At 41.4% G+C, this 24,766-nt stretch overlaps 1 protein-coding gene across 3 annotated transcripts in view; it reads left to right on the top strand.

Moving 5' to 3' along the window:
* Positions 1-24,766, top strand: part of CHEK2 (checkpoint kinase 2) — a 55,187-nt gene that overhangs the window by 19,604 nt on the left and 10,817 nt on the right. The window contains exons 4-14 of one of the 3 annotated variants that reach the window (XR_012647991.1): positions 1,127-1,217; positions 7,613-7,721; positions 9,062-9,115; positions 10,329-10,390; positions 13,636-13,735; positions 17,574-17,660; positions 18,415-18,578; positions 18,764-18,879; positions 20,513-20,598; positions 23,445-23,525; positions 24,659-24,744. Coding sequence is in view for 2 of the 3 variants with exons in the window: in XM_075012580.1 (XP_074868681.1) it covers positions 1,127-1,217; positions 7,613-7,721; positions 9,062-9,115; positions 10,329-10,390; positions 13,636-13,735; positions 17,574-17,660; positions 18,415-18,578; positions 18,764-18,879; positions 20,513-20,598; positions 23,445-23,525; positions 24,679-24,744 (1,016 nt within the window). In the remaining variant the exon portion in view is untranslated. The remainder of the gene's footprint in view (positions 1-1,126; positions 1,218-7,612; positions 7,722-9,061; positions 9,116-10,328; positions 10,391-13,635; positions 13,736-17,573; positions 17,661-18,414; positions 18,579-18,763; positions 18,880-20,512; positions 20,599-23,444; positions 23,526-24,658; positions 24,745-24,766) is intronic. The other 2 variants (XM_075012580.1, XM_075012581.1) reach the window with 2 other exon arrangements.

Raw genomic sequence — 24,766 nt, 5'->3', positions numbered from 1 at the left:
CTGTGTGTGTATATAATGTCTGTTTAAGCCCTCATGTCTTGGTGGATATAGATTCCTTTTTTCAGACACCTAAAAGGCTTGGTCGGATTATACCTCCCCATTGAAGTCCCCCTTCCTCCTTGGGATCTGAACTTAATTCTAGCAAAATTAATTGGGAACCCCACTTTGAGCCACTGACACTTTGCTTCCTCCTTCACCTTTCCATGACAGAAACATTTCCCTTTCTGGTGGTGGCTTCCTCAGCCAGAAGGGAGAGTCGAGAGCTTAGGTGTCAGAGACCTCTTAGAGTTTTCCATAAGAATAACCTCTCTGTCTCTGACTATTTACTGAAATAGTCTCTAATTTTCATGTTAACCAAGCATTCTAATGACCTGTGTTCCTTCCAAAATCCCATGTGCAGAGGAATGAGGAAAAGCTTCAGTCCTGGGATGTGAGAAGGGCTTTAGCTTTCAGGAAATCTCATTTTGGATCTTTTTGTGTATTCATTTGTGCTGCCTAATGCAATCCTGGCAGCTAGAGGGTTGGCACATTCTGCCAGAGCGCAGGCACCCCTTCAGGACTCTTCATGCAAGTACAGATTGTAAACATTTGTAAAGCAGCCTCCTAGTGTTTGGTCTACATTCTTCTCATTATGCCATTTCCTGTTGGTGCAATCATTCAAAGAAAACAGATAATACCTGCTTTTCTGTTGCTGCTGTTCTTTGAGATGAGTTGTATGTGTCTATTCCACATTGGAGTGTGTCCCGTATGAAGAAGCTGAGAGGGGTTGGGGTGGATTTGCTCTTTTATACCAGTGTGAAATATCATGTGGTAGCAGAGGGTTCTCCACTAATGGGTGCCACTGTCAGACAAAAATTTCCAACATCTGTACATAGAGCATTTATGCCCTGCATTGAAGTGGGCATGCGCAACACATCTTGAAAAACAACACATTCAGAAAGGTAGGTAACTGGGTTTTCATATAATTTTTTGTTGCTTATATATTTACATCTATACAGGTTTTCTTCTAACCTATAGAACTTTCTTAGTCATGTTGTTGAATACTAAAAATTTGGAATAGTAGTTACTCCTTGTAACAAAGTCTTTGGTGTTCGTAACAAAAAATTATCTCCACTCATTTTCTCAGTGTTTGTATTTTCTGATCTTATGGTCGATGATCAGTCGGGGTATCCTAGAGAATTCAGAGAGAAATATATCATGTCAAAGACTTTGGGAAGGTAAGCACCATACTGTACTTACTAAAATATTCAATTTAACTAAACTTCCTTTAGATGTGTGTGGATGATGATTGACTAGTAACTGGCATAAACTGTTTGCTATTATGTTAGTGCTGTTTCAGTAACGAGGTGCTATGGTGATGCAAAAATGGTGCTTTATGGACGAGTAAAGGACAAAGGGCCCAGATTATTTTACTCTCTCCCAGCCGCTTTTTGCCATTTAGTGAAATCTGGCCTTCATGGCAGCTGAGAATTCCCTTGATGTAGTGCAATTTTCATGTGGCATAAATCAGTGTAGCTCTCTCCTTTGGTAGCAGCCCTGATACATGCTGTCAGAGTGGGAAGAAGTTGGGTGGAGTACACCTGAATTTGTCAATTCACAACTTATTTTCCATTAGAGAAGACCATAGCCTCATCAGACTCTCTAAGTTAGATGAATTGTAGTGCTTATGCAGGAGAGACTATGCAGCGAACAGGAGCAGCTAACAGGGAGTTTGTCTGGGAAAGCATCCTAGAGGAGCTCAGGTGAGTGTGGCATTTGGGGGGCTGCATTGTGAGCTGGTGGGTTGAATTTCTGGCTGTGGTGTCTGTGCATTTGTTTCATTTTGCAGTGAGGGGCATTTTGCATAGCTGCCTGTGTGCCTGAGCATCTGTTTTGCAGAGAGGGGCAGTTGGAAAGCGTGTTTGGCAAGTTTGCAAGTTAAGAATTGGGAGAGCTTCCTTCCAGGTGGGCCTTCAAGGGCTGATTAGATTGGAGGCAAAGGCTCTGAGCCGGGCCTAACCAGCTAGCAGCTCTGTAAGAAGGCAGCCCCAGCAAACCCTGTGAGTAGCAAACAGGAGCAGCTAACAGGGAGTTTGCTTGGGAGTTTGCCTTCGGGAGGAGCCCCATACCTTTTTTCACCTGTCTTGTACGGTGTTTCTCTTGTGCCCTTCAAGGCGGCACTAGAAACAAATAAGGGATCTCTGAAAAGGGAAAAAATGGAGAGTGATACGGCTGGTGAGAGGGTCTGTTGTTGTGACCTGCATGTCGTGTGCCATGTTTGTCTTCTTCCCGAATGATAGAAAGGATTTTCTATGTGCCAAGTGTAAGCTGGTAGCCATTTTAGAAGAGAAGGTTAAAGGACTTGAGGCACAAATATCAATCCTCAGGTCTATCAGAGGGGGTGAAGACTTTCTGGATAGAATGCAACAGATAATACTGCAGGAACAGTGGGCTACCCAAAACAAGGAGGAGAACTGGAAGCATGTTACCTCCAGGAGGAGAAAACCAGTTCAAGTCTCTTCAGTTCCAGTGGAGTTAAGTAACCGCTTTCAGTCTCTCTTCACAGGTGATACGGTGGAGATAATTGGGGCTGATACCTCCCAGGGATTGTATGTGAAAGAGTCCCCACGGTTTAGAAGGCATGGGATGCGCAGTCTTAGGGATGGGAGTTCTATGACCACCACCCCTAAGAGGAAAAGATGAGTGGTGGTGGTCGGGGACTCTCTCCTAAGAGGGACGGAGTCATCCATCTGCCGCCCGGACCTCGAATCCCGGCAAGTTTGCTGCTTCTCTGGAGCTAGAATTCGGGATATTACAGAGTCGCTACCAAAAATTCTTAAACCTGTAGACTATTACCCCTTCCTACTTCTTCACGTAGGAACCTATGATATAGCCAACAACAACTTTGACGAGATCACGGCAGGTTATGTAACCCTAGGGAGAAAGATCAAGGAATATGGAGCACAGGTGGTCTTCTCGTCTATCCTCCCTGTGTAAGGAAGGGGTCCGCGTAGGGATTGTCGAATCACAGAGGTAAATGCGTGGTTGCGTAGGTGGTTAGCAGGGAAGGATTTGGTTTCTTTGACCATGGGATTCTGTTTCGTGAACAGGGATTTCTGAGAAGAGACGGGGTCCACCTCACTAAAAGAGGAAAGAGCATCTTTGCGGGCAGGCTTGCAAACCTACTGAGGAGGGCTTTAAACTAGGTTTGTTGGGGGAAGGTGACACAAGCCCGGAGGTAAGTGGGGAAGGAGAAGGGAACAATCAAGTGGGTTTCCTGGGTGAAGAGGAGAAAGTGGGCCAATCGGCCCCTTCTCTAAGATGCTTGTACACTAATGCCAGAAGCCTGGGGAACAAACAGGAAGAATTAGAGGCCCTGGCACAGTCACACAAGTATGAGGTGCTTGGAATAACGGAGACTTGGTGGGACGAGTCGCATAACTGGAGCACGGTCATGGAAGGTTATAAATTGTTTAGGAAGGACAGATGGGAGCAAAGGAGGAGGAGTTGCCCTCTGTGTGAGGGAGCAATATGATTGCTCAGAGCTCCAGTATGAGGAGGGAGAAAATCCAGTTGAATGTCTTTGGATTAAGCTTAGAGGTGGAAGTAACAGAGGTGATGTTGTAATTGGTGTCTGTTATAGACCGCCAGATCAGGGAGAGGAGATAGATGAGGCTTTCTTCAGGCAGCTAAGTGAAGCTTCCAAATCACAGGCCCTGGTTCTCATAGGAGACTTTAATCATCCAGACATTTGTTGGGAGACCAATACATCAGCACGCAGACAATCCAGAAAGTTTTTGGAGAATGCTGGGGATAACTTCTTGGTACAAGTGCTGAAGGAACTGACCAGGGGCCATGCGCAACTTGACCTGCTGCTCACAAACAGGGAAGAACTAGTAGAAGAAATAGAAGTGGGAGGGAACCTGGGCTGCAGTGACCATGAGATCGTAGATTTCAGGATCCGGACAAAAGGAAGAAAGGTGAGCAGTAACATACAGACCCTTGATTTCGGAAGAGCAGACTTTGACTTCCTGAGAGACCGGATGAGCAGGATCCCTTGGGAGACGAAGATGAAGGGGAAAAGAGTTGAAGAGAGCTGGCAGTATTTTAAAGAAGTCTTACTGAAGGCAAAGGAACAAACAATCCTGCTGTGTAGTAAGAAATACAAACATGGAAGGCAACCAACTTGGCTTAACAGGGAAATCCTTAGTCAGCTTAAATTCAAAAAGGATGCATACAAGAAATGGAAACGTGGACAGTTGACTGAGGAGGAGTATAAGCATACGGCTGGAGAATGCCGGGCAGTAATCAGGAAAGCAAAAGCACAATTGGAACTGCAGCTGGCAAGGAATGTGAAGAGTAACAAGAAGGGTTTCTACAGGCATACGAACAATAAATAGGTTATCAGAGAAGGTGTGGGGCCATTACTGGATGAGGGAGGTAACCTAGTGACAGATGATGCAGGAAAAGCTGAAGTACTCAATGCTTTTTTTGCCTCAGTCTTCACAGACCAAGTCAACTTCCACATGACGGTCCTAGACAATGCAGTATGGGAAGGTGGAGGGCAGGCATCTGTGGGGAAGGAACAAGTTCTGAGCTATCTAGAAAAACTAGATGTGCACAAGTCCATGGGTCTGGATTTAATGCACCCCAGGGTACTGAGGGAATTGGCAGAGGTCATTGCTGAACCTTTGGCCATTATCCTTGAAGACTCTTGGAGATCGGGGGAGATACCGGATGACTGGAAGAAGGCAAATGTAGTGCCCATCTTTAAAAAAGGAAAGAAGGACAATACAGGGAACTATAGACCTGTCAGCCTTACCTCAATCCCTGGGAAAATAATGGAGGGAATCCTCAAGGAATCTATTTTGGAGCACTTGGAAGAGGGGAAAGTGATCAAAAGTAGCCAACATGGATTCACCAGGGGCAAGTCCTGCCTGACTACTCTGATTAGCTTCTATGACGAGGTAACAAGCTCTGTGGACATGGGGAAGTCAGTGGATGTGATATACCTTGACTTCAGCAAGGCTTTCCATGCGGTCTCCCACAACATTCTTGTCCATAAGTTAAGGAAATATGGATTGGATCCTTGGCTTATAAAATGGATAGAAAGCTGGCTTGATGGTTGGGCCCAACGGGTAGTGGTCAGTGGCTCAATATCTGGATGGCGGTCTGTTTCAAGCGGAGTGCTGCAAGGCTCAGTTCTGGGGCCGGTGTTATTCAACATCTTTATTAATGACGTGGATGAGGGACTGGATTGCACCCTCAGCAAGTTTGCGGATAACACAAAACTAGGGGGAGAGGTAGATTCGTTGGAGGGTAGAGAGAGAATCCAGAGGGACCTGGATAAATTGGAGGACTGGGCCAAAAGAAATCTGATGCGGTTCAATAAGGAGAAGTGTAGAGTCCTGCCCCTGGGGCGGAAGACTCCCAAGGATTGTTACAGGCTGGGGACCGACTGGCTCGGCAGCAGTACGATGGAAAGGGACCTAGCGGTTATGGTGGATGAATGGCTAGATATGAGTAAACAGTGTGCCCTTGTAGCCAAGAAGGCTAACAGCATACTAGGGTGCATTAGGAGGAGCATTTAGAGCAGATCTAGAGAAGTGGTTGTTCCCCTCAATTTGGCACTGGTGAGGCCACATCTGGAATATTGTGTCCAGTTTTGGGCCCCCCAGTATAAAAAGGATGTGGATTTGCTGGAGCAGGTTCAGCGAAGGGTAACAAAAATGATTAAGGGTCTGGAGCACAAGACCGATGAGGATAGGCTGAGGGATTTGGGCTTGTTTAGTTTACAGAAAAGAAGACTTAGAGGTGATTTAATAGCGGCCTTCAACTTCCTGAAGGGGAGCTCAAAAAGGAGGGTGAGAAACTGTTTTCAGTGGTGTCAGATGGCAGAACAAGGAGTAATAGTCTGAAGTTGAAGAGGGAGAGGTGTAGGTTAGATATTAGGAAAAACTGCTTCACCAGGTGGATGGTGAAGCATTGGAATGCGTTGCCTACAGAGGTGGTGGATTCTCCATCCCTTGAGGTTTTTAAGTCCCGACTGGACAAGGTCCTGGCTGGGATGTCTTAGTGAGGGTTGATCCTGCTTGAAGCAGGGGGCTGGACTAGATGACCTCCTGAGGTCCCTTCCAGCTCTGTGATTCTGGAGGTTTGTGATCACAATGGTCCCTGTGACTTTTTAAAACATTAGTAATATACTGTAAGAATCAGGTAGCTGTAATTTGGTCCATAATGCACCCAGCTGGGGCAGTCTCTCTTTGCAGGAGAGAATCTGGGTGTTTGCCTGCGTTCCACAGTGTTTACATCAAGATGAGTGTATAAGGGAAATGGGCTAACATGGGTTTTGTGTGTGTGTTTGTGTGAAAATATGGTTCCTGAGGTGATTTTTTTTAATCATTCCTTCACTGTAGTTTCCTTCTGCTTTACAGGGAGCACTTACACAGGCATATAAAGCTGTTAGAAGGACAAGGTAGGATTTGAAGGCCTTGTTGAAGTTTGTTTTGTGGAGGTTATTAGAAAAAAATTAGCATCGGTGATGGACGGGAGTTTTTCTGTAGAGTTCTCCCTCATAAAATTTTTGAGATGTTAATAGAACAAATTAATTTTTCACTGTGAAGTCCTCTTTTCAGTTGCTGCTCTTGTAAGAAGTCAGTCACTGCTTATTTGAAATATGATACTCTTGAAAGTAAGTTTCTATTTCAGAAATCTGTTTGTAAAGTAACTTCTGTTCAGAATGTGCAAAGATGAAATACAAGGTGTTTCATTTCTTTGTTAACAGCTAGATAACAGGACTGGCAGCAAATCTTAAATTTAGTAGGTTTGTTCTTTCATTCGCAGTCTGTAACTTTGATATCTCTTATTCCACTGCTTGGCCATCCACGTACAGGCTCCTTGGATAGCTGGTGTTATAGCTGCCAATTTGCTTGATTTCAGCTCTGAATGATGAAAACAGTTACAGATGGAACTCTGAATTATGGTATGCAGGTCGACCTTATTTTCCTTACAATAGCCAGGTTTGGGCTTTATGCTGCTAATTGACCTGAGTTTAAAACATACTTTTAATTGTGAAACTCAAATTTATGAGTGGGTACTCACAGTTTAGAAACAGAAAGTCAGGTTTGAAATAGTTTAGTGGCAGTCTGGATTTCCTCCTATAGTTTCATAATGTTTAAAACAAATTTCTCAGAGTTGTGCCACTTTGTGGTGTAGGACTTTACATATGATGTCTTTAACAGTGGGCTATGTTATTGAGTGCTGGTGGTTTTGTGAGCGTAAGCAAAATGCTTGTGTTACTGCTTGAGAAGTGGTTGTGTTTCTAGCCATTTGTGCAGCTGAAATGCCAGCAATGCTTGTCCTTAGTATTCTCTCAGTAGCTTTCATTTTGGAGTTTTGAATGTATTTTGATTTCTGTATTAGGACATTGGGGGCTACCAGCATCTATACTAATCTGATGTGCCTACTACTTATATATCTTAAATACTGTGCAGCCAGCCTGCTGCATTCAGGGGGTTAGGCGATGGCAACATTGTACTGTCAGGTAGCAAACACCTGTTTTTTCTGTTTTTATTTATCACCCCCATATTGAAAAGTACTTGCAAGCTTTAACATAACTGAATTTTTATATTAGTGGTGCCTGTGGAGAGGTTAAGTTGGCATTTGAGAGGACCACGTGTAACAAAGTTGCTATAAAGATAATCAATAAACGAAGATTCATAACAAGTGCTGTGAGAGAGACAGTAAGTATATGTTTTTTGGTCATCTTGTAGTTGTTCTGAAGTATTTGGTAATCTTTTATGAACATTATGTTTGTTGATGTAATTTAAGGTTTTCTGAATTCAGCTGTATTTTTGTAATGTGTGAAGCTTTATGTATATTTAAAAATAAATCAAACCATACCATTTGTAAGGAATTAAATGTGTTAAACAATTAAGATTAGTGAATAGTCTAGTTCAGATTGTTGTTTATTATGGCAAGATACGGACCTCTTTTGTTACCCCTCCTCTGAGATGGAAGGATCTTTCACCTTTTGTTGGGACAGACTCTAGTGAGTTTTTCCAGAAACTGCCTAAGATACAAAAGCATTTTAAATCACAGTTTATTGAAACCATCAAGAAAAGCTTCCGTGAAAATTTATTTGTTGTAGAGTTATAAGAAGTGTACAAAGATCACATCTTGTACACCCAAGAAGAGAGGGATTTAAAATAGAAAATCCCACTTCAGAGACCTGGGCCTGCAGTTCCTTCCACTCTTGTCCTTTCAGTCCTCTCTTCCTGACACAGTGCATCTCAAACTAGCCACAGCTATCGGTTTTCTTCCTGGTTTTGGTCATGTTGCCAGGTGCTTATTATCTTACTAGCCCGGATGATAGCCTTTGTATTTAGTGCATGACAATAAGATTCGTACAGCTGTGCTCTTCGGGTAATGTTTCTCTGACATGAGAGTAGCCAGTTAGCTACCATGTTTACTGAAACACCATCTCCTTTCCCACTCTGCCCGTCATCCTATTACAGTTGCTTGTCTGATGATAATCTCTTTTCATAGCACTTCAAAGGCTTCTTTGTTTCTGTTGTGTTTATCGTTGTTTTTCTTTCTATAAATCTTGATCATTTACTTGCCAAGGGCTCCTTGGTTATGGGGTGCATAGAAAGAATTCAGTAGATTACATCTTCCATGATTATCAAGAGCTGAGACCATGTTGCATTGTGAAATATATAGTTTGTCATGGGAGCCCAGTCATAAGGAAAATGCAAACTTGAAGTATCCAAAGTGCAACTCCCAGGAGGTACCATGGCAGCATTTTGATAGGGAGAGTAGTTTTGGCCTGAGATACTAGACTTCTTGTTTTTTGTCAAATACATGAACATTTTCCATGGAAGATTTCAAATTAAGGATTTTTCTTCCATTTTTATTGAAACTTTTTTTGTTTTCCTGGTGATCTCTATTTACATAGTAACTATCATTAAATTATTAGTATGAAACAAATGTACGTTATGTTTTTATACATACATGGTTACAAAAGTCTTTGTATAAATATTACTGCTTGGTCTGTCTGACACTTAAGTTCTGTTTTAAATAGGATCCAGCTTTTAATGTTAATACGGAAATTGAGATTTTGAAGAAAATAGATCATGTGAGTATGATCTTAAAATCTGATTTATCTTTTAATTTGTATTATGATTTTCTTGCTTGCGCTCCTTCTTTTGGGGTTACTTCTTGTAACTAATGCAATTACAATTTAGAGGAACAGATTCTTAATTTTAATTTTATCTTTTCCTGGTTGAGTAATTATGGCCACTTATTGTGCCTGTTGTAGCTAAGGTTACAAAACACTTTGTGGTCTACCTTATCTTCCCAGGCTTCTTGTAACTTTTCCGTAACTTTATCTTTGAAATTGAAATTTGGATTGAAATTTTCTTTGCTTGGTTTCTGAAACACTGCATCAGACAGTAAGACTTTGCTTAATACATCTTTCGGTGAATGTTGCTGTGTGGCCAAATTTGCTGACTTATCTTTATTCTATACCAAATCTCTAGAGAACCGTGTGGTTGAAACAGCTTCTGGACAGAGGCCCTAATCCAGGATAGTCTTTTTTTTTTTTTTTTTGTCAAAGCATAGTCAAGATCCAGACTATTGAAAATAATTAAAAACAAAACCAAACCCAAGCCAATAAAAGACTTTTGGGTCATTTAAAAATATCTGAGTGGTACGGATTAGGCTTGTGGTCTGCCTGTTGACCTATCTCTGTCTAGTGAATTAGGACATCCAGTGTGGGAATCTTCAGACCTGAGTTAATTCCAGAAGCATTGCTTGAAACTTTCTATTGATTTAAGTAATAATCCCACAAGAGTAGTATGCTTCCAAATATCTTAAACATACAATCAGTTTGCAATTGAGCAAATTAAGCCCTGTACCTCTGGCACTTTTAGTGGATTTATCCTTTCTTCTGTGTTTTTTAAATTTCTTTTTTGCTGTTTGTAAGCCCCTCACAGAACAGGAAATCAAGTGCCATGAAACAGTGTAGTCAGCTAGGTAGACTTGCATTGGCAGAGGTATGTGGGAGTAAGTGGGTTTCAGACTATGTATGAGGTTCATAGAGAGAAGTGTTTTTTGGGGGCTACTTCCATAACACATCTTCACTAAACAGACCACCTGTTACATTAGTCTCACTTTGATTAATATGAAATTCATACCCATTTTTAAAAAGAGAAATGTATATTGGCATAGTGTTCTGTCAAGTATACTTTGGATTGCACACCATCCTGAAATTTTTATTGTGTAATGTTTTCTTGTAATATTAATTTTTATAAAATGTTTGTCTTTTTATTGTTTCCATCTTTTTGTAGCCCTGCTTAATCAAGATAAAAAACTTCTTTGAGTCAGAAGATTATTATATTGTTTTGGAATTGTGAGTAATTTGCATTCAGTTCGTTCCAGAGTAAATGTTTTACTGCCATAAATGAAAGACTATAAGGGAAATTTTTAGTAACTTGGATTTGGCTTTGATGACCTAAGGTGTTATCCAAACCCTCTGTGAAACTGGGGGTTAGTATAGCTGGGAATGTCATTCTTTTGGAGTTGCAGAGGCACTCCGCTCCTGCAGGATTGTCAAGTCCAGTGTTTCCCAATTTTATTTGGCCATGGAACCCTTTTAAACTTGAAAGAATGCTGCGGAACCCCTAAAAAGAGTTTTACATATGGAGCTGAAAAAGTAGATGCAAATAAGGATTATAATAAACAAATGCAAAACAAGGTCATGAGATCAACATTTAGTTTAATTGCACATTAGTTAAAAACAAAAAATCACATTTAATGTGTACAAAAATGAATCTGAAAAACATTATATTGGCAGTTTTCAACGTGAAGAGTGGTTTTTCTTGGCAAATTCTTTTTATATTTGGTTTAAACAGAAATGTTGGATTTGCATATCTGGCATGGCATTCAGTTAATTTGTGTATTTCTTGTTTGTTGCTGCGTAATTGCAGAACCCAGTTTCACACAAGTATGTGCTGGCAAAGGGTAAGAACATAAGAATGGCCATACTGGATCAGACCAAAGGTCCATCTAGCCCAGTGTCCTGTCTGTTGACAGTAGCCAGAGGAGGTTAACTGAAGACAATGATGAAGCAATTTGTCTCCTGCCATCCATTTCCCGCCTTTGACAAAAGGCTAGGCACCATACCTTACCCCTTGCTAATAGCCATTTATGGACCTAACCTCCAAATATTTATCAAGCTCTTTTTTAAACTCTGTTAGAATCCTGGCCTTCACAGTGTCCTCTGGTAAGGTGTTGCACAGGTTGACTGTGCACTGTGTGAAGAAAAACTTTCTTTTATGAGTTTTGAACCTGCTACCCATTAATTTCATTTGGTGTCCTCTAGTTCTTATATTATGGGAACAAGTAAATAACTTTTCAATATTCACTTTCTCCACACCATTCATGATTTTATATACTTCTATCATATTGCCCCTCAGTCTCCTCTTTTCTAGACTGAAAAGGCCCAGTCTGTCTAGCCTCTCCTCATATGGGACTCATTCCAAACAATTGGCAAATAGTCCCTCATGATAAAGCTGAATATTCTTGACGTAAGCTGTCCCAAAATGATCCATGCTTCCGGAGAGTAAGTATGGGAATATACAGTGATATATAAAAGGTGAGTTCACCACTGAGTGACTGCATGTGCAGCAGTGAGTAGTGACATTGTCCTCACTCTCTGGATAAGTTAACATTACACAGGGACCTTTCTCACGGCAAACACAAATGAAATTGTTTTTAATAAAATTCATAAATGCTTAAACATTAATTATATTTTTTAAATCATAAAGGCTGTGTCTACACTACAAAAGTAACTTCAGAGTTGCTAGTAAGCAGCTTCGAAGTTGAGCGTCTACCCACATCCTACTTCGAAGTAAACTTCAAAGAAGGGCACTACTCCGTTCCCAGGAATGGAGTAAGGACTTAGAAGTTGGGCTCCCTAGTTCCAAGTAAGGGTAAATGTGTGTAGACTCTCTGCTGACTACTTCGAAGTAGTGCCTAGCTTTGAAGTTAGTTCCTAGTGTAGACACACCCAAAATGTTATTGTAATGGACTTTTCGGGCCGAATCCTTATTTTCACTTCACAGAATTCTGGGGTTCCGTGGAACACTGTTTGGGAAACTCTGGTCTACCCTGTCATCCTGGTCAATTGCAGCTGCTGAAGTGGATCACAGAAGTGTAGAGCAGTATTCTCTGTAATTTTTCCTTTCCTGTGCAGAATGAATTTTGTTATGTGCACCAGTATGGAGGTAATGTATAACACATCACCTTCATATTTGTGCACGTAACAAACTTCATGTGGCAGGAATGGTGCCAAGAGGTTGAGTGTGGGCGGGGCTCAGGCCTGGGACACTGGGTTGGCATGAGGGGTATGAAGGCTCTGGCTGGGAGTGAGCGCTCTGGGGTGGGGCTAAGATATAGGGGTGGATTAGAGGGTTGGGGCTCTGGCTGAGAGGGGTGCACTCTGGCAATGAGGGGGACGGGCTAGGGATGAATGGTTTGGTATTCAGGCTGGCCCTGGGGGAGAGAACTATCCCAGCAGCTTTTGGCCAGGTGAAAAGAGCTTCTCTGTGGTTGTCACAGCTCCAGCAGGCACGGTCAGGAGGGGCGTCTGTCCTTCAGTCTGGGAAGGCCCACACTAAGCTTGGTGAGGGTGACGAAAGGAGTACCTGTCCCCTTACAGCAGCAACACTGGGGCACCTTTGGGTTGGGAGCCATAGATGGAGGAGAGGTATCCTCTTCTTTGTTCCCAGCATGGAGAAGCCACAGCTTGAATAGGGAGTCACCCCCTCCTCATCCTGCAGCAAGGAGGTGCTGCAACTGTGAAGAGCAGGGGAGGGATGTGCCCCCTCATCTTCTTCCCCCAGCCTGCAGCGTTTGTGTCAGCTCTGTGCTGAGGCCAGCAGGCAGAACTGATGCTCTGTGCACCTACCTTCAGCCCCTGCATGGAGCTTGTTAGAGGGCTGCTCAGCTTAGAGTGAACTTAGTCTGAGAGAGTCTCAAGTATCAGAAGCCTGGATCATTGGGTACTTTAATGTTCAATGTCGGCTTCTCTTCCTGGATCTGGGACTGCGTGTGGAGTCAGAGAAGGTAAGTGGGTGGCCAGATGATGAGACAGTTGCAACTTCTGCATGGCCTTCACTTGCAGTCCCAGGTAGTACAGTCTGAAGCTAATAAGAACATACATTGCTTGAAGCTACTGGTTTGTATACTAAAAAGGATGAAGTTTCTTGGCTGCCCAGAGAGGATAGAAGGTGAGTCTTGTGATTGTTGTCAAACAGAAGAGTGATAAATACAGTTTGATTCCAAGGCTTTGTGCTACATGGACAAATGAAGACCAGATTTTTTTTTACCAAGTGAACTTTCTTGGAATAGTTCTTCAGCTTTCCTACTAATAGCATTGCTGTCTTTCGTGGGTTTAGTTCTAGCCAGATGAAGACCAATTTCTTATTTCTTTGCAGATCATGCTTAAGAATTTACAAATGTGCCCAATGGATGCATTTCAGGAAATGCATGTATTTTACTTTTTCACTGGAGATGCTTTTCTGTCTCACCCTTGTCCAGTGAGGTCTAACTTCTGAAACAAGTATATTGAATCTTTCTGTACTTCTGTTCCAGGATGGAAGGAGGAGAGTTGTATGACAGAGTGTCGAGATCAACCAAGATGAAGGAAGCTACCTGCAAGCTGTATTTTTATCAGATGCTGTTGGCTGTGAAGGTAGATAGTCCTGAATTTGTACTAAGAAAAATTATTGCTGCAACTCTGACTGTGCAGTCAGTGTAACTTCTGTCATTTGCGCTTGCTTGTGTTCTCATAGGAGTAAATGAACTCTTCTCCTTATTCAGAGTAAAGATTTCAGCCAGTGTTCCTTTAGCTGTTAGGCCAATCAGCATGGAAAGTGTCCATTCTCTTCCAGAAAAAACAATAGATACTTCAAAGATTGTGAGAGAATCTAGTGATAGGGAAAGACAGTCTTGCCTATGATTGTTGTAGTCTTTCTGTTCCAAAATCTTATTTGGAGTGTTCATTTTGAGTCCTCAGTGGAAGTTATTCATCTAGAAAGAGAAATGTTAGAGGCTGCCTTCTTTCTAAATCTGAGTTAAATCACTGCAAAGGCACATTTCAAGAGGAGAATCCATTTATCTCCTCTTTGTTCCTTTTCTCTCTCTGACTTTTCATCAGCTGCCATTAGAGGCTAAAGCTTAACTGTTCCATTGCTTCAAAGGAGTGATAGTTTGAATTATCAGCATCTGATGAAGCAAGTCTTTGCCCATGAAAGCTTATGCTCCAAAATATCTGTTAGTCTGTAAGGTGCCACAGGACTTCTTGTTGTTCTCGAAGATACACACTAACACAGCTACCTTTCTGATACCAGTTAGTGTAGTGTGCACAATTTGGCTTGCTTTGTGCATTTTTACCTAAACAGAGCAGAGGGGCCATAGAATGCATTTTAAAAATATAAGGAATAAAGTAATAACATATTAATGTTGTCAACAGCCAATGTGACATTTACCAGGTGTGAAGGACAAAAGAGGCTTCAATACAATATTCTTTGCGGTATAAACTAAAATCTGAGATGAAGTATTTTACTAGGAACTTGAAATGTAAGTTTCAGTCCATCAGAGGACAGGTTAATATCTCACTTAATATCTTGAAGTGTGAATTACTTAGGTCTTACGCTTATTAAACAGACTTTTCTTCAGTATGTTCATGAAATGGTAACTATATTTTTATGAATATATTGTGGAAAAATTATCTCTTTCCATAAATTTTTCTTTGTCACTTCCTGTATGTTCTTTCAGATCAGTTCTCCATAGTGGGACTTTCTTTATTTCTATCTTGCTTCATTTTGCATCTTGCAGCTATCTGAGATAAGAAATGAAGTTTTGTTGGTTGAATTTTGTTCTTGCTTATACTAAGCCCTAAAGCAATACCAAATTGGAGATTGATTTTTATCTATGATATGTATTTTTCTAATATTTTAGTATTGGGGTGAACTGGCACCTTTAGTCACTGTTCATAACTAACCTATTTATATACGTCTTTTTTGAGTCTTACAGAACCAAGGTACCACTGAAAGAGTCTTAAAGCTATTTTTCATGCATATTGAAAAACTGCCCATTCTACTACTTTAGTGCACTGATCATAATCAAAGTAGTTTCTAGGTCCTACATACAAACTTTTTTTCTGATTAAGTGGTATAATTTTCCCAATGGCAGAGAACTAACTAGTTTTTGAATTCCGGATATGCTGCTACTCAATTACTCAGTTTTTAGCATGAGCTAGTACTATAGAGGCAGTAGTGTTAGAACTAGGATTGCTGAGGGTACAGGAGCACCCGAGGCTTGAGTTAGTTACATCATATGAAGCATTTACAGTAGGAGTGTCAAACTCAAAGCCTACTGAGGGCTGCAAAAATGAAAACTGATTGTTTTCAGGGCCACCAAAGAAAATGTACTTCTGTTGGTAAGTCATAATTATTTATTATTCTATATCGTTTTAGGTGTATTTTATCATATTTTTCAGGGCTTGTTTGAAAATAGTACCATAATTTTAATTGAGAATTTAATATTTATTATCAATTTTGTTTTATAATTTTATTAGTAGTTCATAAAATTTCAGAAAAGACACACCTAGCAGTGAGGGAAAACAGAGAGAGAAAACACTGATGATAAAAGTAAACCATGGAGAAAAGCCAAATCAGAAAAGCCGAAGTATCTCTAAGAAAGAAGGGATAGATGCTTTTGCAGTGAACAAGCAAAGCCTGGTGTCAGGACACCTCCATTCTGTGGCTAGCTCTGCACTCCGTGCTGTCAGTTTCATCGTTTCTAGAAATGGATAACCTACCACACAGGAAAGTCATGAGTTACCAACATGAATGAATCAATGAATGGGCTTAGAGATTTATGGCTGTAAGGAACTACAGCAAGAGTTAATTTAAAGAAGTGTTATCTGAGAGGAATGGAGCTCTACAGACTCAGAGAATGAAGGTTAGGACTGAGGGAAACTGATCACCGCTAGCTTGCTGGTAGAACATCCCTGCTATTATGTTGCTTAGGGTACTTAAGTCGGAACATTTCCATTTTACTGGGTTTGCTTTTTGAATCATTGTGAGCAGGTCTGAATGATGCTTTGGCTAATTTTATGTATTTCCCTCTCATCTTTGTATAGGGTGAGTACAACACAGTGGAACCCCTCCCCTGACCCTAGAGCAGTCTTTCCCCATATGGAGGTTAGAGATTCCTCTTTTCCCCATCCCCTTTCAGTGGTCCCCAGTAGGGGAAGGGATGATGAGGAGAAAGACTAGGATCTCACAGCTTTTGTGGTTATTGTCTAATGTCCAAAAAGGAGATTTCCTTTCAGTTCCACCTAAGGAGGAGCACTGCACTCCCTTCCCTCCAGTTTACGTGGCACTCCCCGCAACCCCACAATTTCTCTGCACTTCCTTCTCAGACATGCTGGGGTTTGCACTGCAATCCTCCATTGCACCGTGTTCTTCCCTGCTCTCAGAATCTCTGGGGCTTGTATTCCCCTCCATTGCACTGCCCCCTCAGGCCCCTTGAGGCTTGCGCTGCACACACCCCCATATCTCCTCTGCTGCCCCTTGCTCTGGCCCCTCCCAGCTCTTTACCTGCAGCTGTCCCAGGCAGGTGCCCCTCTCCGCCTCAGACCACAGGGGTTTCACTGCACCCTGCTGTACTCTCTCTTCATATCTCTGCTTCAGCCTCCTCTGTCCATTGCTCAGTTCCCTGCGGTTTCCTACCTGCTGTTGCTGCAGGCTGGTGCCCCTCTCCACTTCAGCCAATGTGCATTTCACCATCTCTCTTAGAGAGTTCACATATCCTTCCTTCTGTCTGTGGCATGCGCATGTGTATTAAAACCCCCTTGTCTCCCTGGTGTTTTATAACACGTGCACCAGACACACACAGCCCGAGGAGACAGGTTTGGTGTTAGTCTTTCCCCCTGCTGCTCATTTGTGCCAAAGAGGGGTGTGTGACTGGGCGGGCTGCACTTAGATATTTTATTAACATCTATTTATGGGCCACAGAAAAAACCAATCAGGCCACATGCAGCCCCCTGGCCATGAGTTTGACATGGCTGGGTTACTGTCTGGTTCAATGGCTATCAACAACCCCAGTATAAAAAAAAATTGCTGCTGCACGTGTGTAATGTTAACTTTGCAAACTAGGCCAGGGGGAGTGTACTTAATTTAAGAGGTTTTGAATACAGAAAAATATATTGTCTGTTAACCTTAATAAAAGACAGATGGAGAAGAAAATTCCTTAGTGTCATCATGAAGGATCTCTTCTGATAATGTGGCATGTGAATGAACTGCAAGGATGGCATTGCTTTCCTGTTCAATGTAGTCCACCTACGGAGATTAGTGCTTGCTGCTTTTAAATATTTTCAATCGCTTTGAGAATCGTATAGCTTCAAATGCAGTTCTCAAAAGAATGTGTTTCAGTTAATTTTATTGTGGTTACTGGAAGGAACTGGAAGTTCACATTTTAATGTCCGCACTTTGTTGTTTTTGTATGTAAATGTGTTTGCATAGTACCTTCATGAAAATGGTATTATACATCGAGATTTAAAACCAGAGAATGTGCTACTTTCATCTTCTGAAGAAACTTGTCTTATAAAGGTGAGGAAGAAGCTTCTATCTCTGGATCTTTTTTATATTGATGTTCTTTATTCAGAAGCTTTTGGGATGTTCTTCAGCAATTCTTCTCTAAATATTAAATTCCAACACAAAATAAAATTACCGTGACAATAAGATTGTTGATACTTATCCATAAATGAGAGGTTAAAAATAGAGAAAGTCTTGAGGTAATGTGTTGTGCATATTTTAATACATACCCACAAGCATGAGTAAGACATTTTGCATTTAGTATTTCACATAGTAATAATTTGAATATATATGCTTCACAAGCATGTCAGTAGTCCTAGTCACTGAGTCATGGTGAACATTTCTGAACTTATCCACACTGTTTAGAGTCAGGCTGAATTTTTGTCTGAGAGAGTAAGTATTGAGTAGGTTTGGAAACTGAATTCTACATGCAGTAGTCTCTCATGTATGCATGAATGTATAATACTGCTGCTTGTGTTATTCACCAAGCTGGGGATAAGTAGAATACTTCAGACTAGCATTTGATTTGACTCTTTACTAGCACTAAAACTGAGATCTTTGTCCCATCTTCCAAAATTGATTCTCTTGTCCAGGTGAGTTTTCTGCTGAAGTCCTCTTCTGGGTAGACCTTCCTTATTGCATTAGTTGCAGACTGGCAAAATGCCTTGGAAATTAGAAAGAGAAATCTCTACAGTTACATGATGGCTTGTATAGCATATTCTAGTCTGAATCAATTTTTATTTGTTTTTAACACATTTTCATATACAAGATTACAGATTTTGGACAATCTAAGATTCTTGGTGAATCATCTCTTATGAGAACTTTATGCGGTACTCCCACGTATCTCGCCCCTGAAGTTCTAAATTCACTTGGAACAGCTGGGTATGGCCGTGCTGTGGATTGCTGGAGTTTAGGAGTTATTCTCTTTGTATGGTAAGAAACTTCATGGCTGACTCTCCAGTGGAACAGTCATACCTTGGTGGAGGCCCTATGAGTTCAGTTAATTACATTTGCTAACGTGTGTATTTAATTTCAATCATGAAATATACCTTGTTAAGCAGTCTTTCAACTGTTATGGCAAAAGTTGCTTTAGTTTATTTTTTTCCTCTTTTACTTAGCCTGTGTGGATATCCACCATTTAATGAACAAAATACTCAGCTGTCTCTGAAAGATCAAATTACCCGCGGAGAATATACATTTATTCCAAGAGAATGGAAGCATGTGTCAGATATGGGTATGTTTACATTAGTGGCTATAGAAATATTTTGCTGACCCTCTAAAATTTTAATTGATATCTTTAGGCACGTTTGCATTTCAGCTGGGAGTTATGAATCCCAGGCCTCAGAGAGGTACCTGCACTAGTTCTGCTTCAGGTAGTACACTAAAAATAGAAGCATAAGAGAGGTAGTACCAGCCTTGGCTTGGGCTTGCTGCCCAAGAGATCTGCACTACGATACCGCCTTGCTTGCCATGACTATTCTAGCTATTGCTGTGGCACTGTCTGTCTTCATAGCTGTTTACAGACATGAAATAATTTTAGTATTTCAGTTGGGCAGCTTTCACTAACTGGTCTGGACAATCAGAGGAGTTTCTTATCCATCTGAGGTTATTCTTTTTCTAAGAACCTTACTAAATTTGACCCTGTTCTGAAGGGTCTGAAGTTGACCAAAGTAGTTCCAATATCCAAGTTATGATAAAACAATAGGAGAAAATATAATTTAAAATCATGAAAGTTATGCTAAAGTCATAAGTAGTCCCAGTCATACAACAGACTTGCCAGAAATAGTGAAGAGCCAAGATCCTGTGTATAAGTTCTGCTTTTTCCTAATGCTTGTTAAGCAGTTTTTCTGTTACACAATCAAGCCAAAAGTCTTAGGGTCCTGATTAGAATGCTTGAGTGGACAAAATTGTTGTAAAAATACAGTCGACAGCTCTGTAAGACTCTTCTGGATGCATGTGTTACTGTTAAGATTTTTAATTATAGACAATCAGCCTGTGTCTACACTTACCAAAAACTTCAAAATGGCCATGCAAGTAGCCAGATCGAAGAATATGAATGAGATGCTGAAATGCATATGCAGCACCTTGTTAGCATGCAGCTGGCTGCGGCACTTCAAAATAAGGGCATAAGGGGAAATAAGGGGATTTCGATGTTGGTGGGGTCCTTTCGAAATGGACCCCTGTGTAGCCGAGCTGCGTGGGAGCGAAATGTGGCACTTTCAAAGTGCCATGGCTGATGGCATGCTAATGAGGCACTTAATATGCATTTCAGCGCCTCTTTAGTATTCTTCGAAGTCGCTATTAGCATGGCCATTTTGAAGATTTTGGTAAGTGTAGAGATAGCCTCAGGCAGTATAGACTCAGGCACCAAACCTTGGCTAGGTTTCAACCCAGCCTCCAACAACAATGGCAAATTTGCTTCCATTTAGAAACCTAACGGCCTGATTTGGTGCAATCTGGTAGATAGGTTTTTAAAAGAACACGGTTTTGCACCCACAATTAAATGTGGTCACAACTCCACTTGCAGTATTACAAGCATTAGGAACAGTTTAGGCCTTAGTATTTATTTACTAATCAGCAACAATAATAGCAAAAGAGGATTTTGTTGGATGGCAGAGTAAAGCATGTGTATTCAGAATCGTCTTTTAACAGTGAGTATGTGAAATGGCTTACAAAGCAGGAAATGTTTACTTGTTAATGGAGAATGCTTCTGCTGTTGCTCAGTTTTCATTCTCTAAACTGAAAATTTTAGATTATTTTATTACTATAACTTGCAGTCCTACTCCCTTAAAGACATTGGATAATTTAAAGTTAGGGAGTCATTTGATTATTGGCATTATGCCAATCACCTTATTCTATTATCTCAGCTTTGGATCTTGTGAAGAAGCTGTTAGTAGTGGATCCAAATAAACGTCTTACCACGGAAAAAGCCTTAGAACATCCCTGGCTTCAGGTATGTGTTGAGATATGTATTTAAACAATAGTACAACAATAACGTTCTGGGAGGGATGCTGCCTATTTGTTGTTCTGGCATATGTAAGAAGTCTCAAGAAACATGGCTATCTAGACTACCTAAATAAGCTGGCCTACAATAGTTTTTCTCATGGCTTTAAAGCTCCTTCTTAATTAAAATTCAACAAGAGCTCAGTGGGTTGACTTTGAAGGACATTAATAATGTCTGAAAAGGAGTGAGCCAGCAGTTGAAGGAAGGTTAACTGCTGTGGTCATTAGAGACCCACTCAGCATGACAGGTCCTTTCTTGAATGGAAGACAGTATGGAAGAGTTTCCTTGGTTACATCGTCATAAGACGACTTGCTCTGTCGAAAAGGAAATATGACAAATTATTCAGTATTTAATAGACCATACACATTTTCACCACAGCCGGGGACTTTGATGATTTAGAAAGAGAGTTTTATATGCAGGATTTTAATCTTGGCTCATTTCGCAGCTAAGGAAAAGCTTACTTCATCTGACAGGAATACTGTAAGATGGGACTGCCATTTTTCCTATTCTCCCCGCAGCCAGTATTCAACCAAACTGCGCATGCATAGTTGGCACCTTGCAGTGTTCATGCTTTTTTGCCCACGTGTGCAGTCCCGCTCTTGGCAGTTCCTCTCAGCAGCCCCAAACAGTGGATGGAGCAAACTGATCTCAGCATTTCCCTTATCGTGAGATTGTACAGAATTGTTAATAGTTTTCATAATTTCATAGTTTATAAGTTAGGCTATTAATATCTCTCTTGTTAGTACTTGTTTAAAATGGGGAAAAAAAAGAATATTTTTCCTTGTTGCTTCATGGTAGATTATATAAAATTACCTCCGGTTGTTACATGTTCTTTTTTAAAAAAAAAAAAAAAAAAAAAAAAAAAAGGGGGGGGGGGGGGAGAGAAATCCAAAATACTGGATTCACTGGGATTTAAAAAGTATGAAACATGTCGCAAGGCCATGCCCGCCTCTGGCAGACGCTCAGCCTGCATTCGTTGTGTTGGCGAGGCTCATGTCCTGCAAAAATGCCCTTGTTTCAGTAAGTTGACTGCGAGGGCCTGCCATGATAGAGAAATGAGGCTGTGGAAGATACTTTTTGATAAAGCTCTCTATCCGTCAACATCAGACTCCACAGTATCCTCTGACCAATCTACCAAAAAGCAGAGAGCCTTGTCATCAATGGCTGTTTCTCTTAAAAAGATTAGAGCTCAGCCTGACACTTCAAAGAGCAGAATGAGTATTGGCGATAAGCCTGTTGTGCCCGGCACCACCTTTTCCCATTCAACGGTGGTTCCAGCCTCAAAACCGAGATCGTTGGTGACTACAGTGCCAACATCAAGAGAACCAGAACTGAGGGCAATATAGGCACTGGCAGCTACCATAGCCAAGCCATTGGCACTGACGACCACCTCCACATTGCAGGCACCATCAGCGCAGCCAACTTCACCACCCCCACAGGCACCCTCAGCACCGGAACACCCAACAGCCCTTGCAGCACCAAGGAAGGCAGCATTGCAAATGCAGCACCAAAGCCCTGCACCATACTCTACATCTCTGACTTTCTCCCTGGCACCGTCCCCTTCACTGCTGGAACAGACATCGTCAATACTATGAACTCAATTTATGGAATGGCATATCTCCCCCCATTCTGCACACCGCAGATTGCCTTGCCCTTTTCTCAGTCCTTCAGTCATTCACTCATAAATTGAGTTAACCCTTTTTTCTTTTACGTCCACCATCAGCATGGCAGCATTTCCTTTGGAAAGGGGGTTGAAGCATGAAGGTGCATACAAATATTCAGCATATCTGGCACATAAATACCTTGCAACAAAAGCTTCAAAAGTGCCATATGAGTACCTATTCTTGCTTTCAGGTGACACTGTAAACAAGAAATGGGCAGCATTAGTTCCAGTAATCTTTAACCTAACTTGTTCAGGAAATTGCTAAAAAAACCCAAAAAACAAAACAAAAACAAAACAAAACAAAAAAAAAACCCTCACAAGTGTTAGCTGAGTGGACTTGTAGGCTTAAGTTTTACATTGTTTTGTTTTTGAGTGCAGTTATGTAACAAAAACCAAAATCTACATTTTTAAGTTATGTGTTTCATGATGAAGAGATTGTACTACTTTATTTGTATGAGGTGAATTGAAAATAGTATTTCTTTTGTTTATCCTTTTGGGTGCGAACATTTATAATAAAAATAATGTAAAGTGAACACTGTACACTTTATATTCTTTCTGTGTTTGTAATAGAAATCAGTATAATGGGAAAGGTAGAAACACACCCAAAATATTTAACAGATTTCCGTTGGTATTGTTTAACAGTGCAGTTAATCACAATTTTTTGGAGTGTATTGTCTGACTTGACTGCGATTGACAGCCCTCCTTAAAATTAATATGTTTTTAACTGGGAAGTTTTCCAATTTACTGTTGAAATATTTTTTCTCATGTTTAACCTAAAATTAATCAAATATGTAGACGGAAAATCCAGTGGCTTACTCAAGACCTACAGCGGGGAGAGCAGCGTTTAAGAAAGGTTTTGTAGTGGTAGTTATTCCAATCTCCCACCATCATGAGCTGAAGAGAGTTGAATACAGTTCTCATGGGAGTCCCTTAATATCTTTCCTAATTAACTTGTAGGAATTACTAGTAAGTGTGCAGCCTCTTCAGCATTCACAAATCCAGGGAAACTGACCCTGGGCACCTAACCTGAGGATCACAGGGTAGAGCGATGACCAAACCACAGGACTCACCTGACCAGACATATCTTTATTCCAAACCTTATCTGGAACTAAATGTTTGTTATTCATCACAGGATGAAAGTATGAAGAACACATTTCAAGAGCTACTCACACAAGCAAAAGTCTCTATGCATCCACCACGGATATCAAGACTGGTATGTTCTTTTCTTTTCCATGATTAGTTTTCATTTTAAACACTTTTGAGAAGCTGTCTCCCATTTCAGTGGTTCACAGCTGAGAATGCTACATTCAGGACATACTCCTGAAAACTAAGGCACTTACCTCAAACTGGTGATTATTCTTTCGGTAGATATGCCAAGCCAGTAGCAAAAATAAGCGTCTGTCTCACCGTATTGGTCAACAAGAAGTCAGTGAGGTCTCCTTAGTCATGTAGGCCTTTATCTCACCCCCTAGACACTGGACTTTATGTGGAATGGTTACTGAACACCAGTTTAATCAAACGTAACATTGCTCTCAAGAGATCAGCAACTTAACCACATCAGTATGTAATTTAGAGCTTACCCAGTAATCACACGGCTCCCAGTCCTTTGTTAGCTAAAATCTAGAGATTTATTAAGAAAACAAAGAGAGTTAAAATAATTAATAGAGAATATGCATATAATAATTAGTGTTCTTCTCTCAGGTTTGAGGAAGTTATGTTCTAGACCAGGGGTGCCCAAAATTACTGAATGCTTTAGCCTTGTACAACAGTCTTCTGAAGTTAGAGAACTGGACATGCCTGCTGGGGCTCAGATCTTCAGCCACATTGGGAGGGATATCTTTGGGCTTGTGCCCAGTTGGAGGTGCTTGCCAAGGCTCTTGGCTTCAGCCCCATTCCTGCTGGTGCCTCAAGCCTTGACAGGTGCACCCTGCAGGCCCGATGCTGTGAGATCCCAGGGAGGCATTTGGGGTCACATTCCACCCACTCTTAGCCCCCCAGTTTTTGTCAAGGTTTGTTGGCTCCACTGGATCATGTGGTGCTGCCAGGCCACCTTCCTGCACAGCAGCTACTGGGTTTGCAATCTGGGAGCTCTGGCCATGGGGAGAGGCAGTGGCAGTATCTGGGAGCTGTAGAGATACCTTTTGCTTTTGCTGCTGCCTCTCCCTGAGGAGTTACAGCAGCAGCAGCTCCACACTGTTGGCTGCTGCTTCTCTGTGTAAAGTTAATAGCTGGGAGCTGTAGGGAGTGGCTGCTGAGGATAAGATGGGGTGTGTGTCTGGGGAGCATGACTCAAGCTGTTGGGGGTGGGGGTGAATCTTTTAACTGTTACCCCCTCACCCCCAACAGGCACCTTTCATCTCTGGCAGAAGCTCCTAACCCCACAACCCTGCCGCAGGGTAGAAGCCTTGAGGACCCTCCCTCTCCCCAGTCTGGTAGGTGGAAAGTAAATCAGGT

The sequence above is a fragment of the Carettochelys insculpta genome, chromosome 18 (genome assembly GCF_033958435.1).
Source record: "Carettochelys insculpta isolate YL-2023 chromosome 18, ASM3395843v1, whole genome shotgun sequence".
Lineage (NCBI taxonomy): Eukaryota > Metazoa > Chordata > Testudines > Carettochelyidae > Carettochelys > Carettochelys insculpta.
Note: the sequence above shows the minus strand (reverse complement) of the source record. Positions and strands in the feature narration are given on the sequence as shown.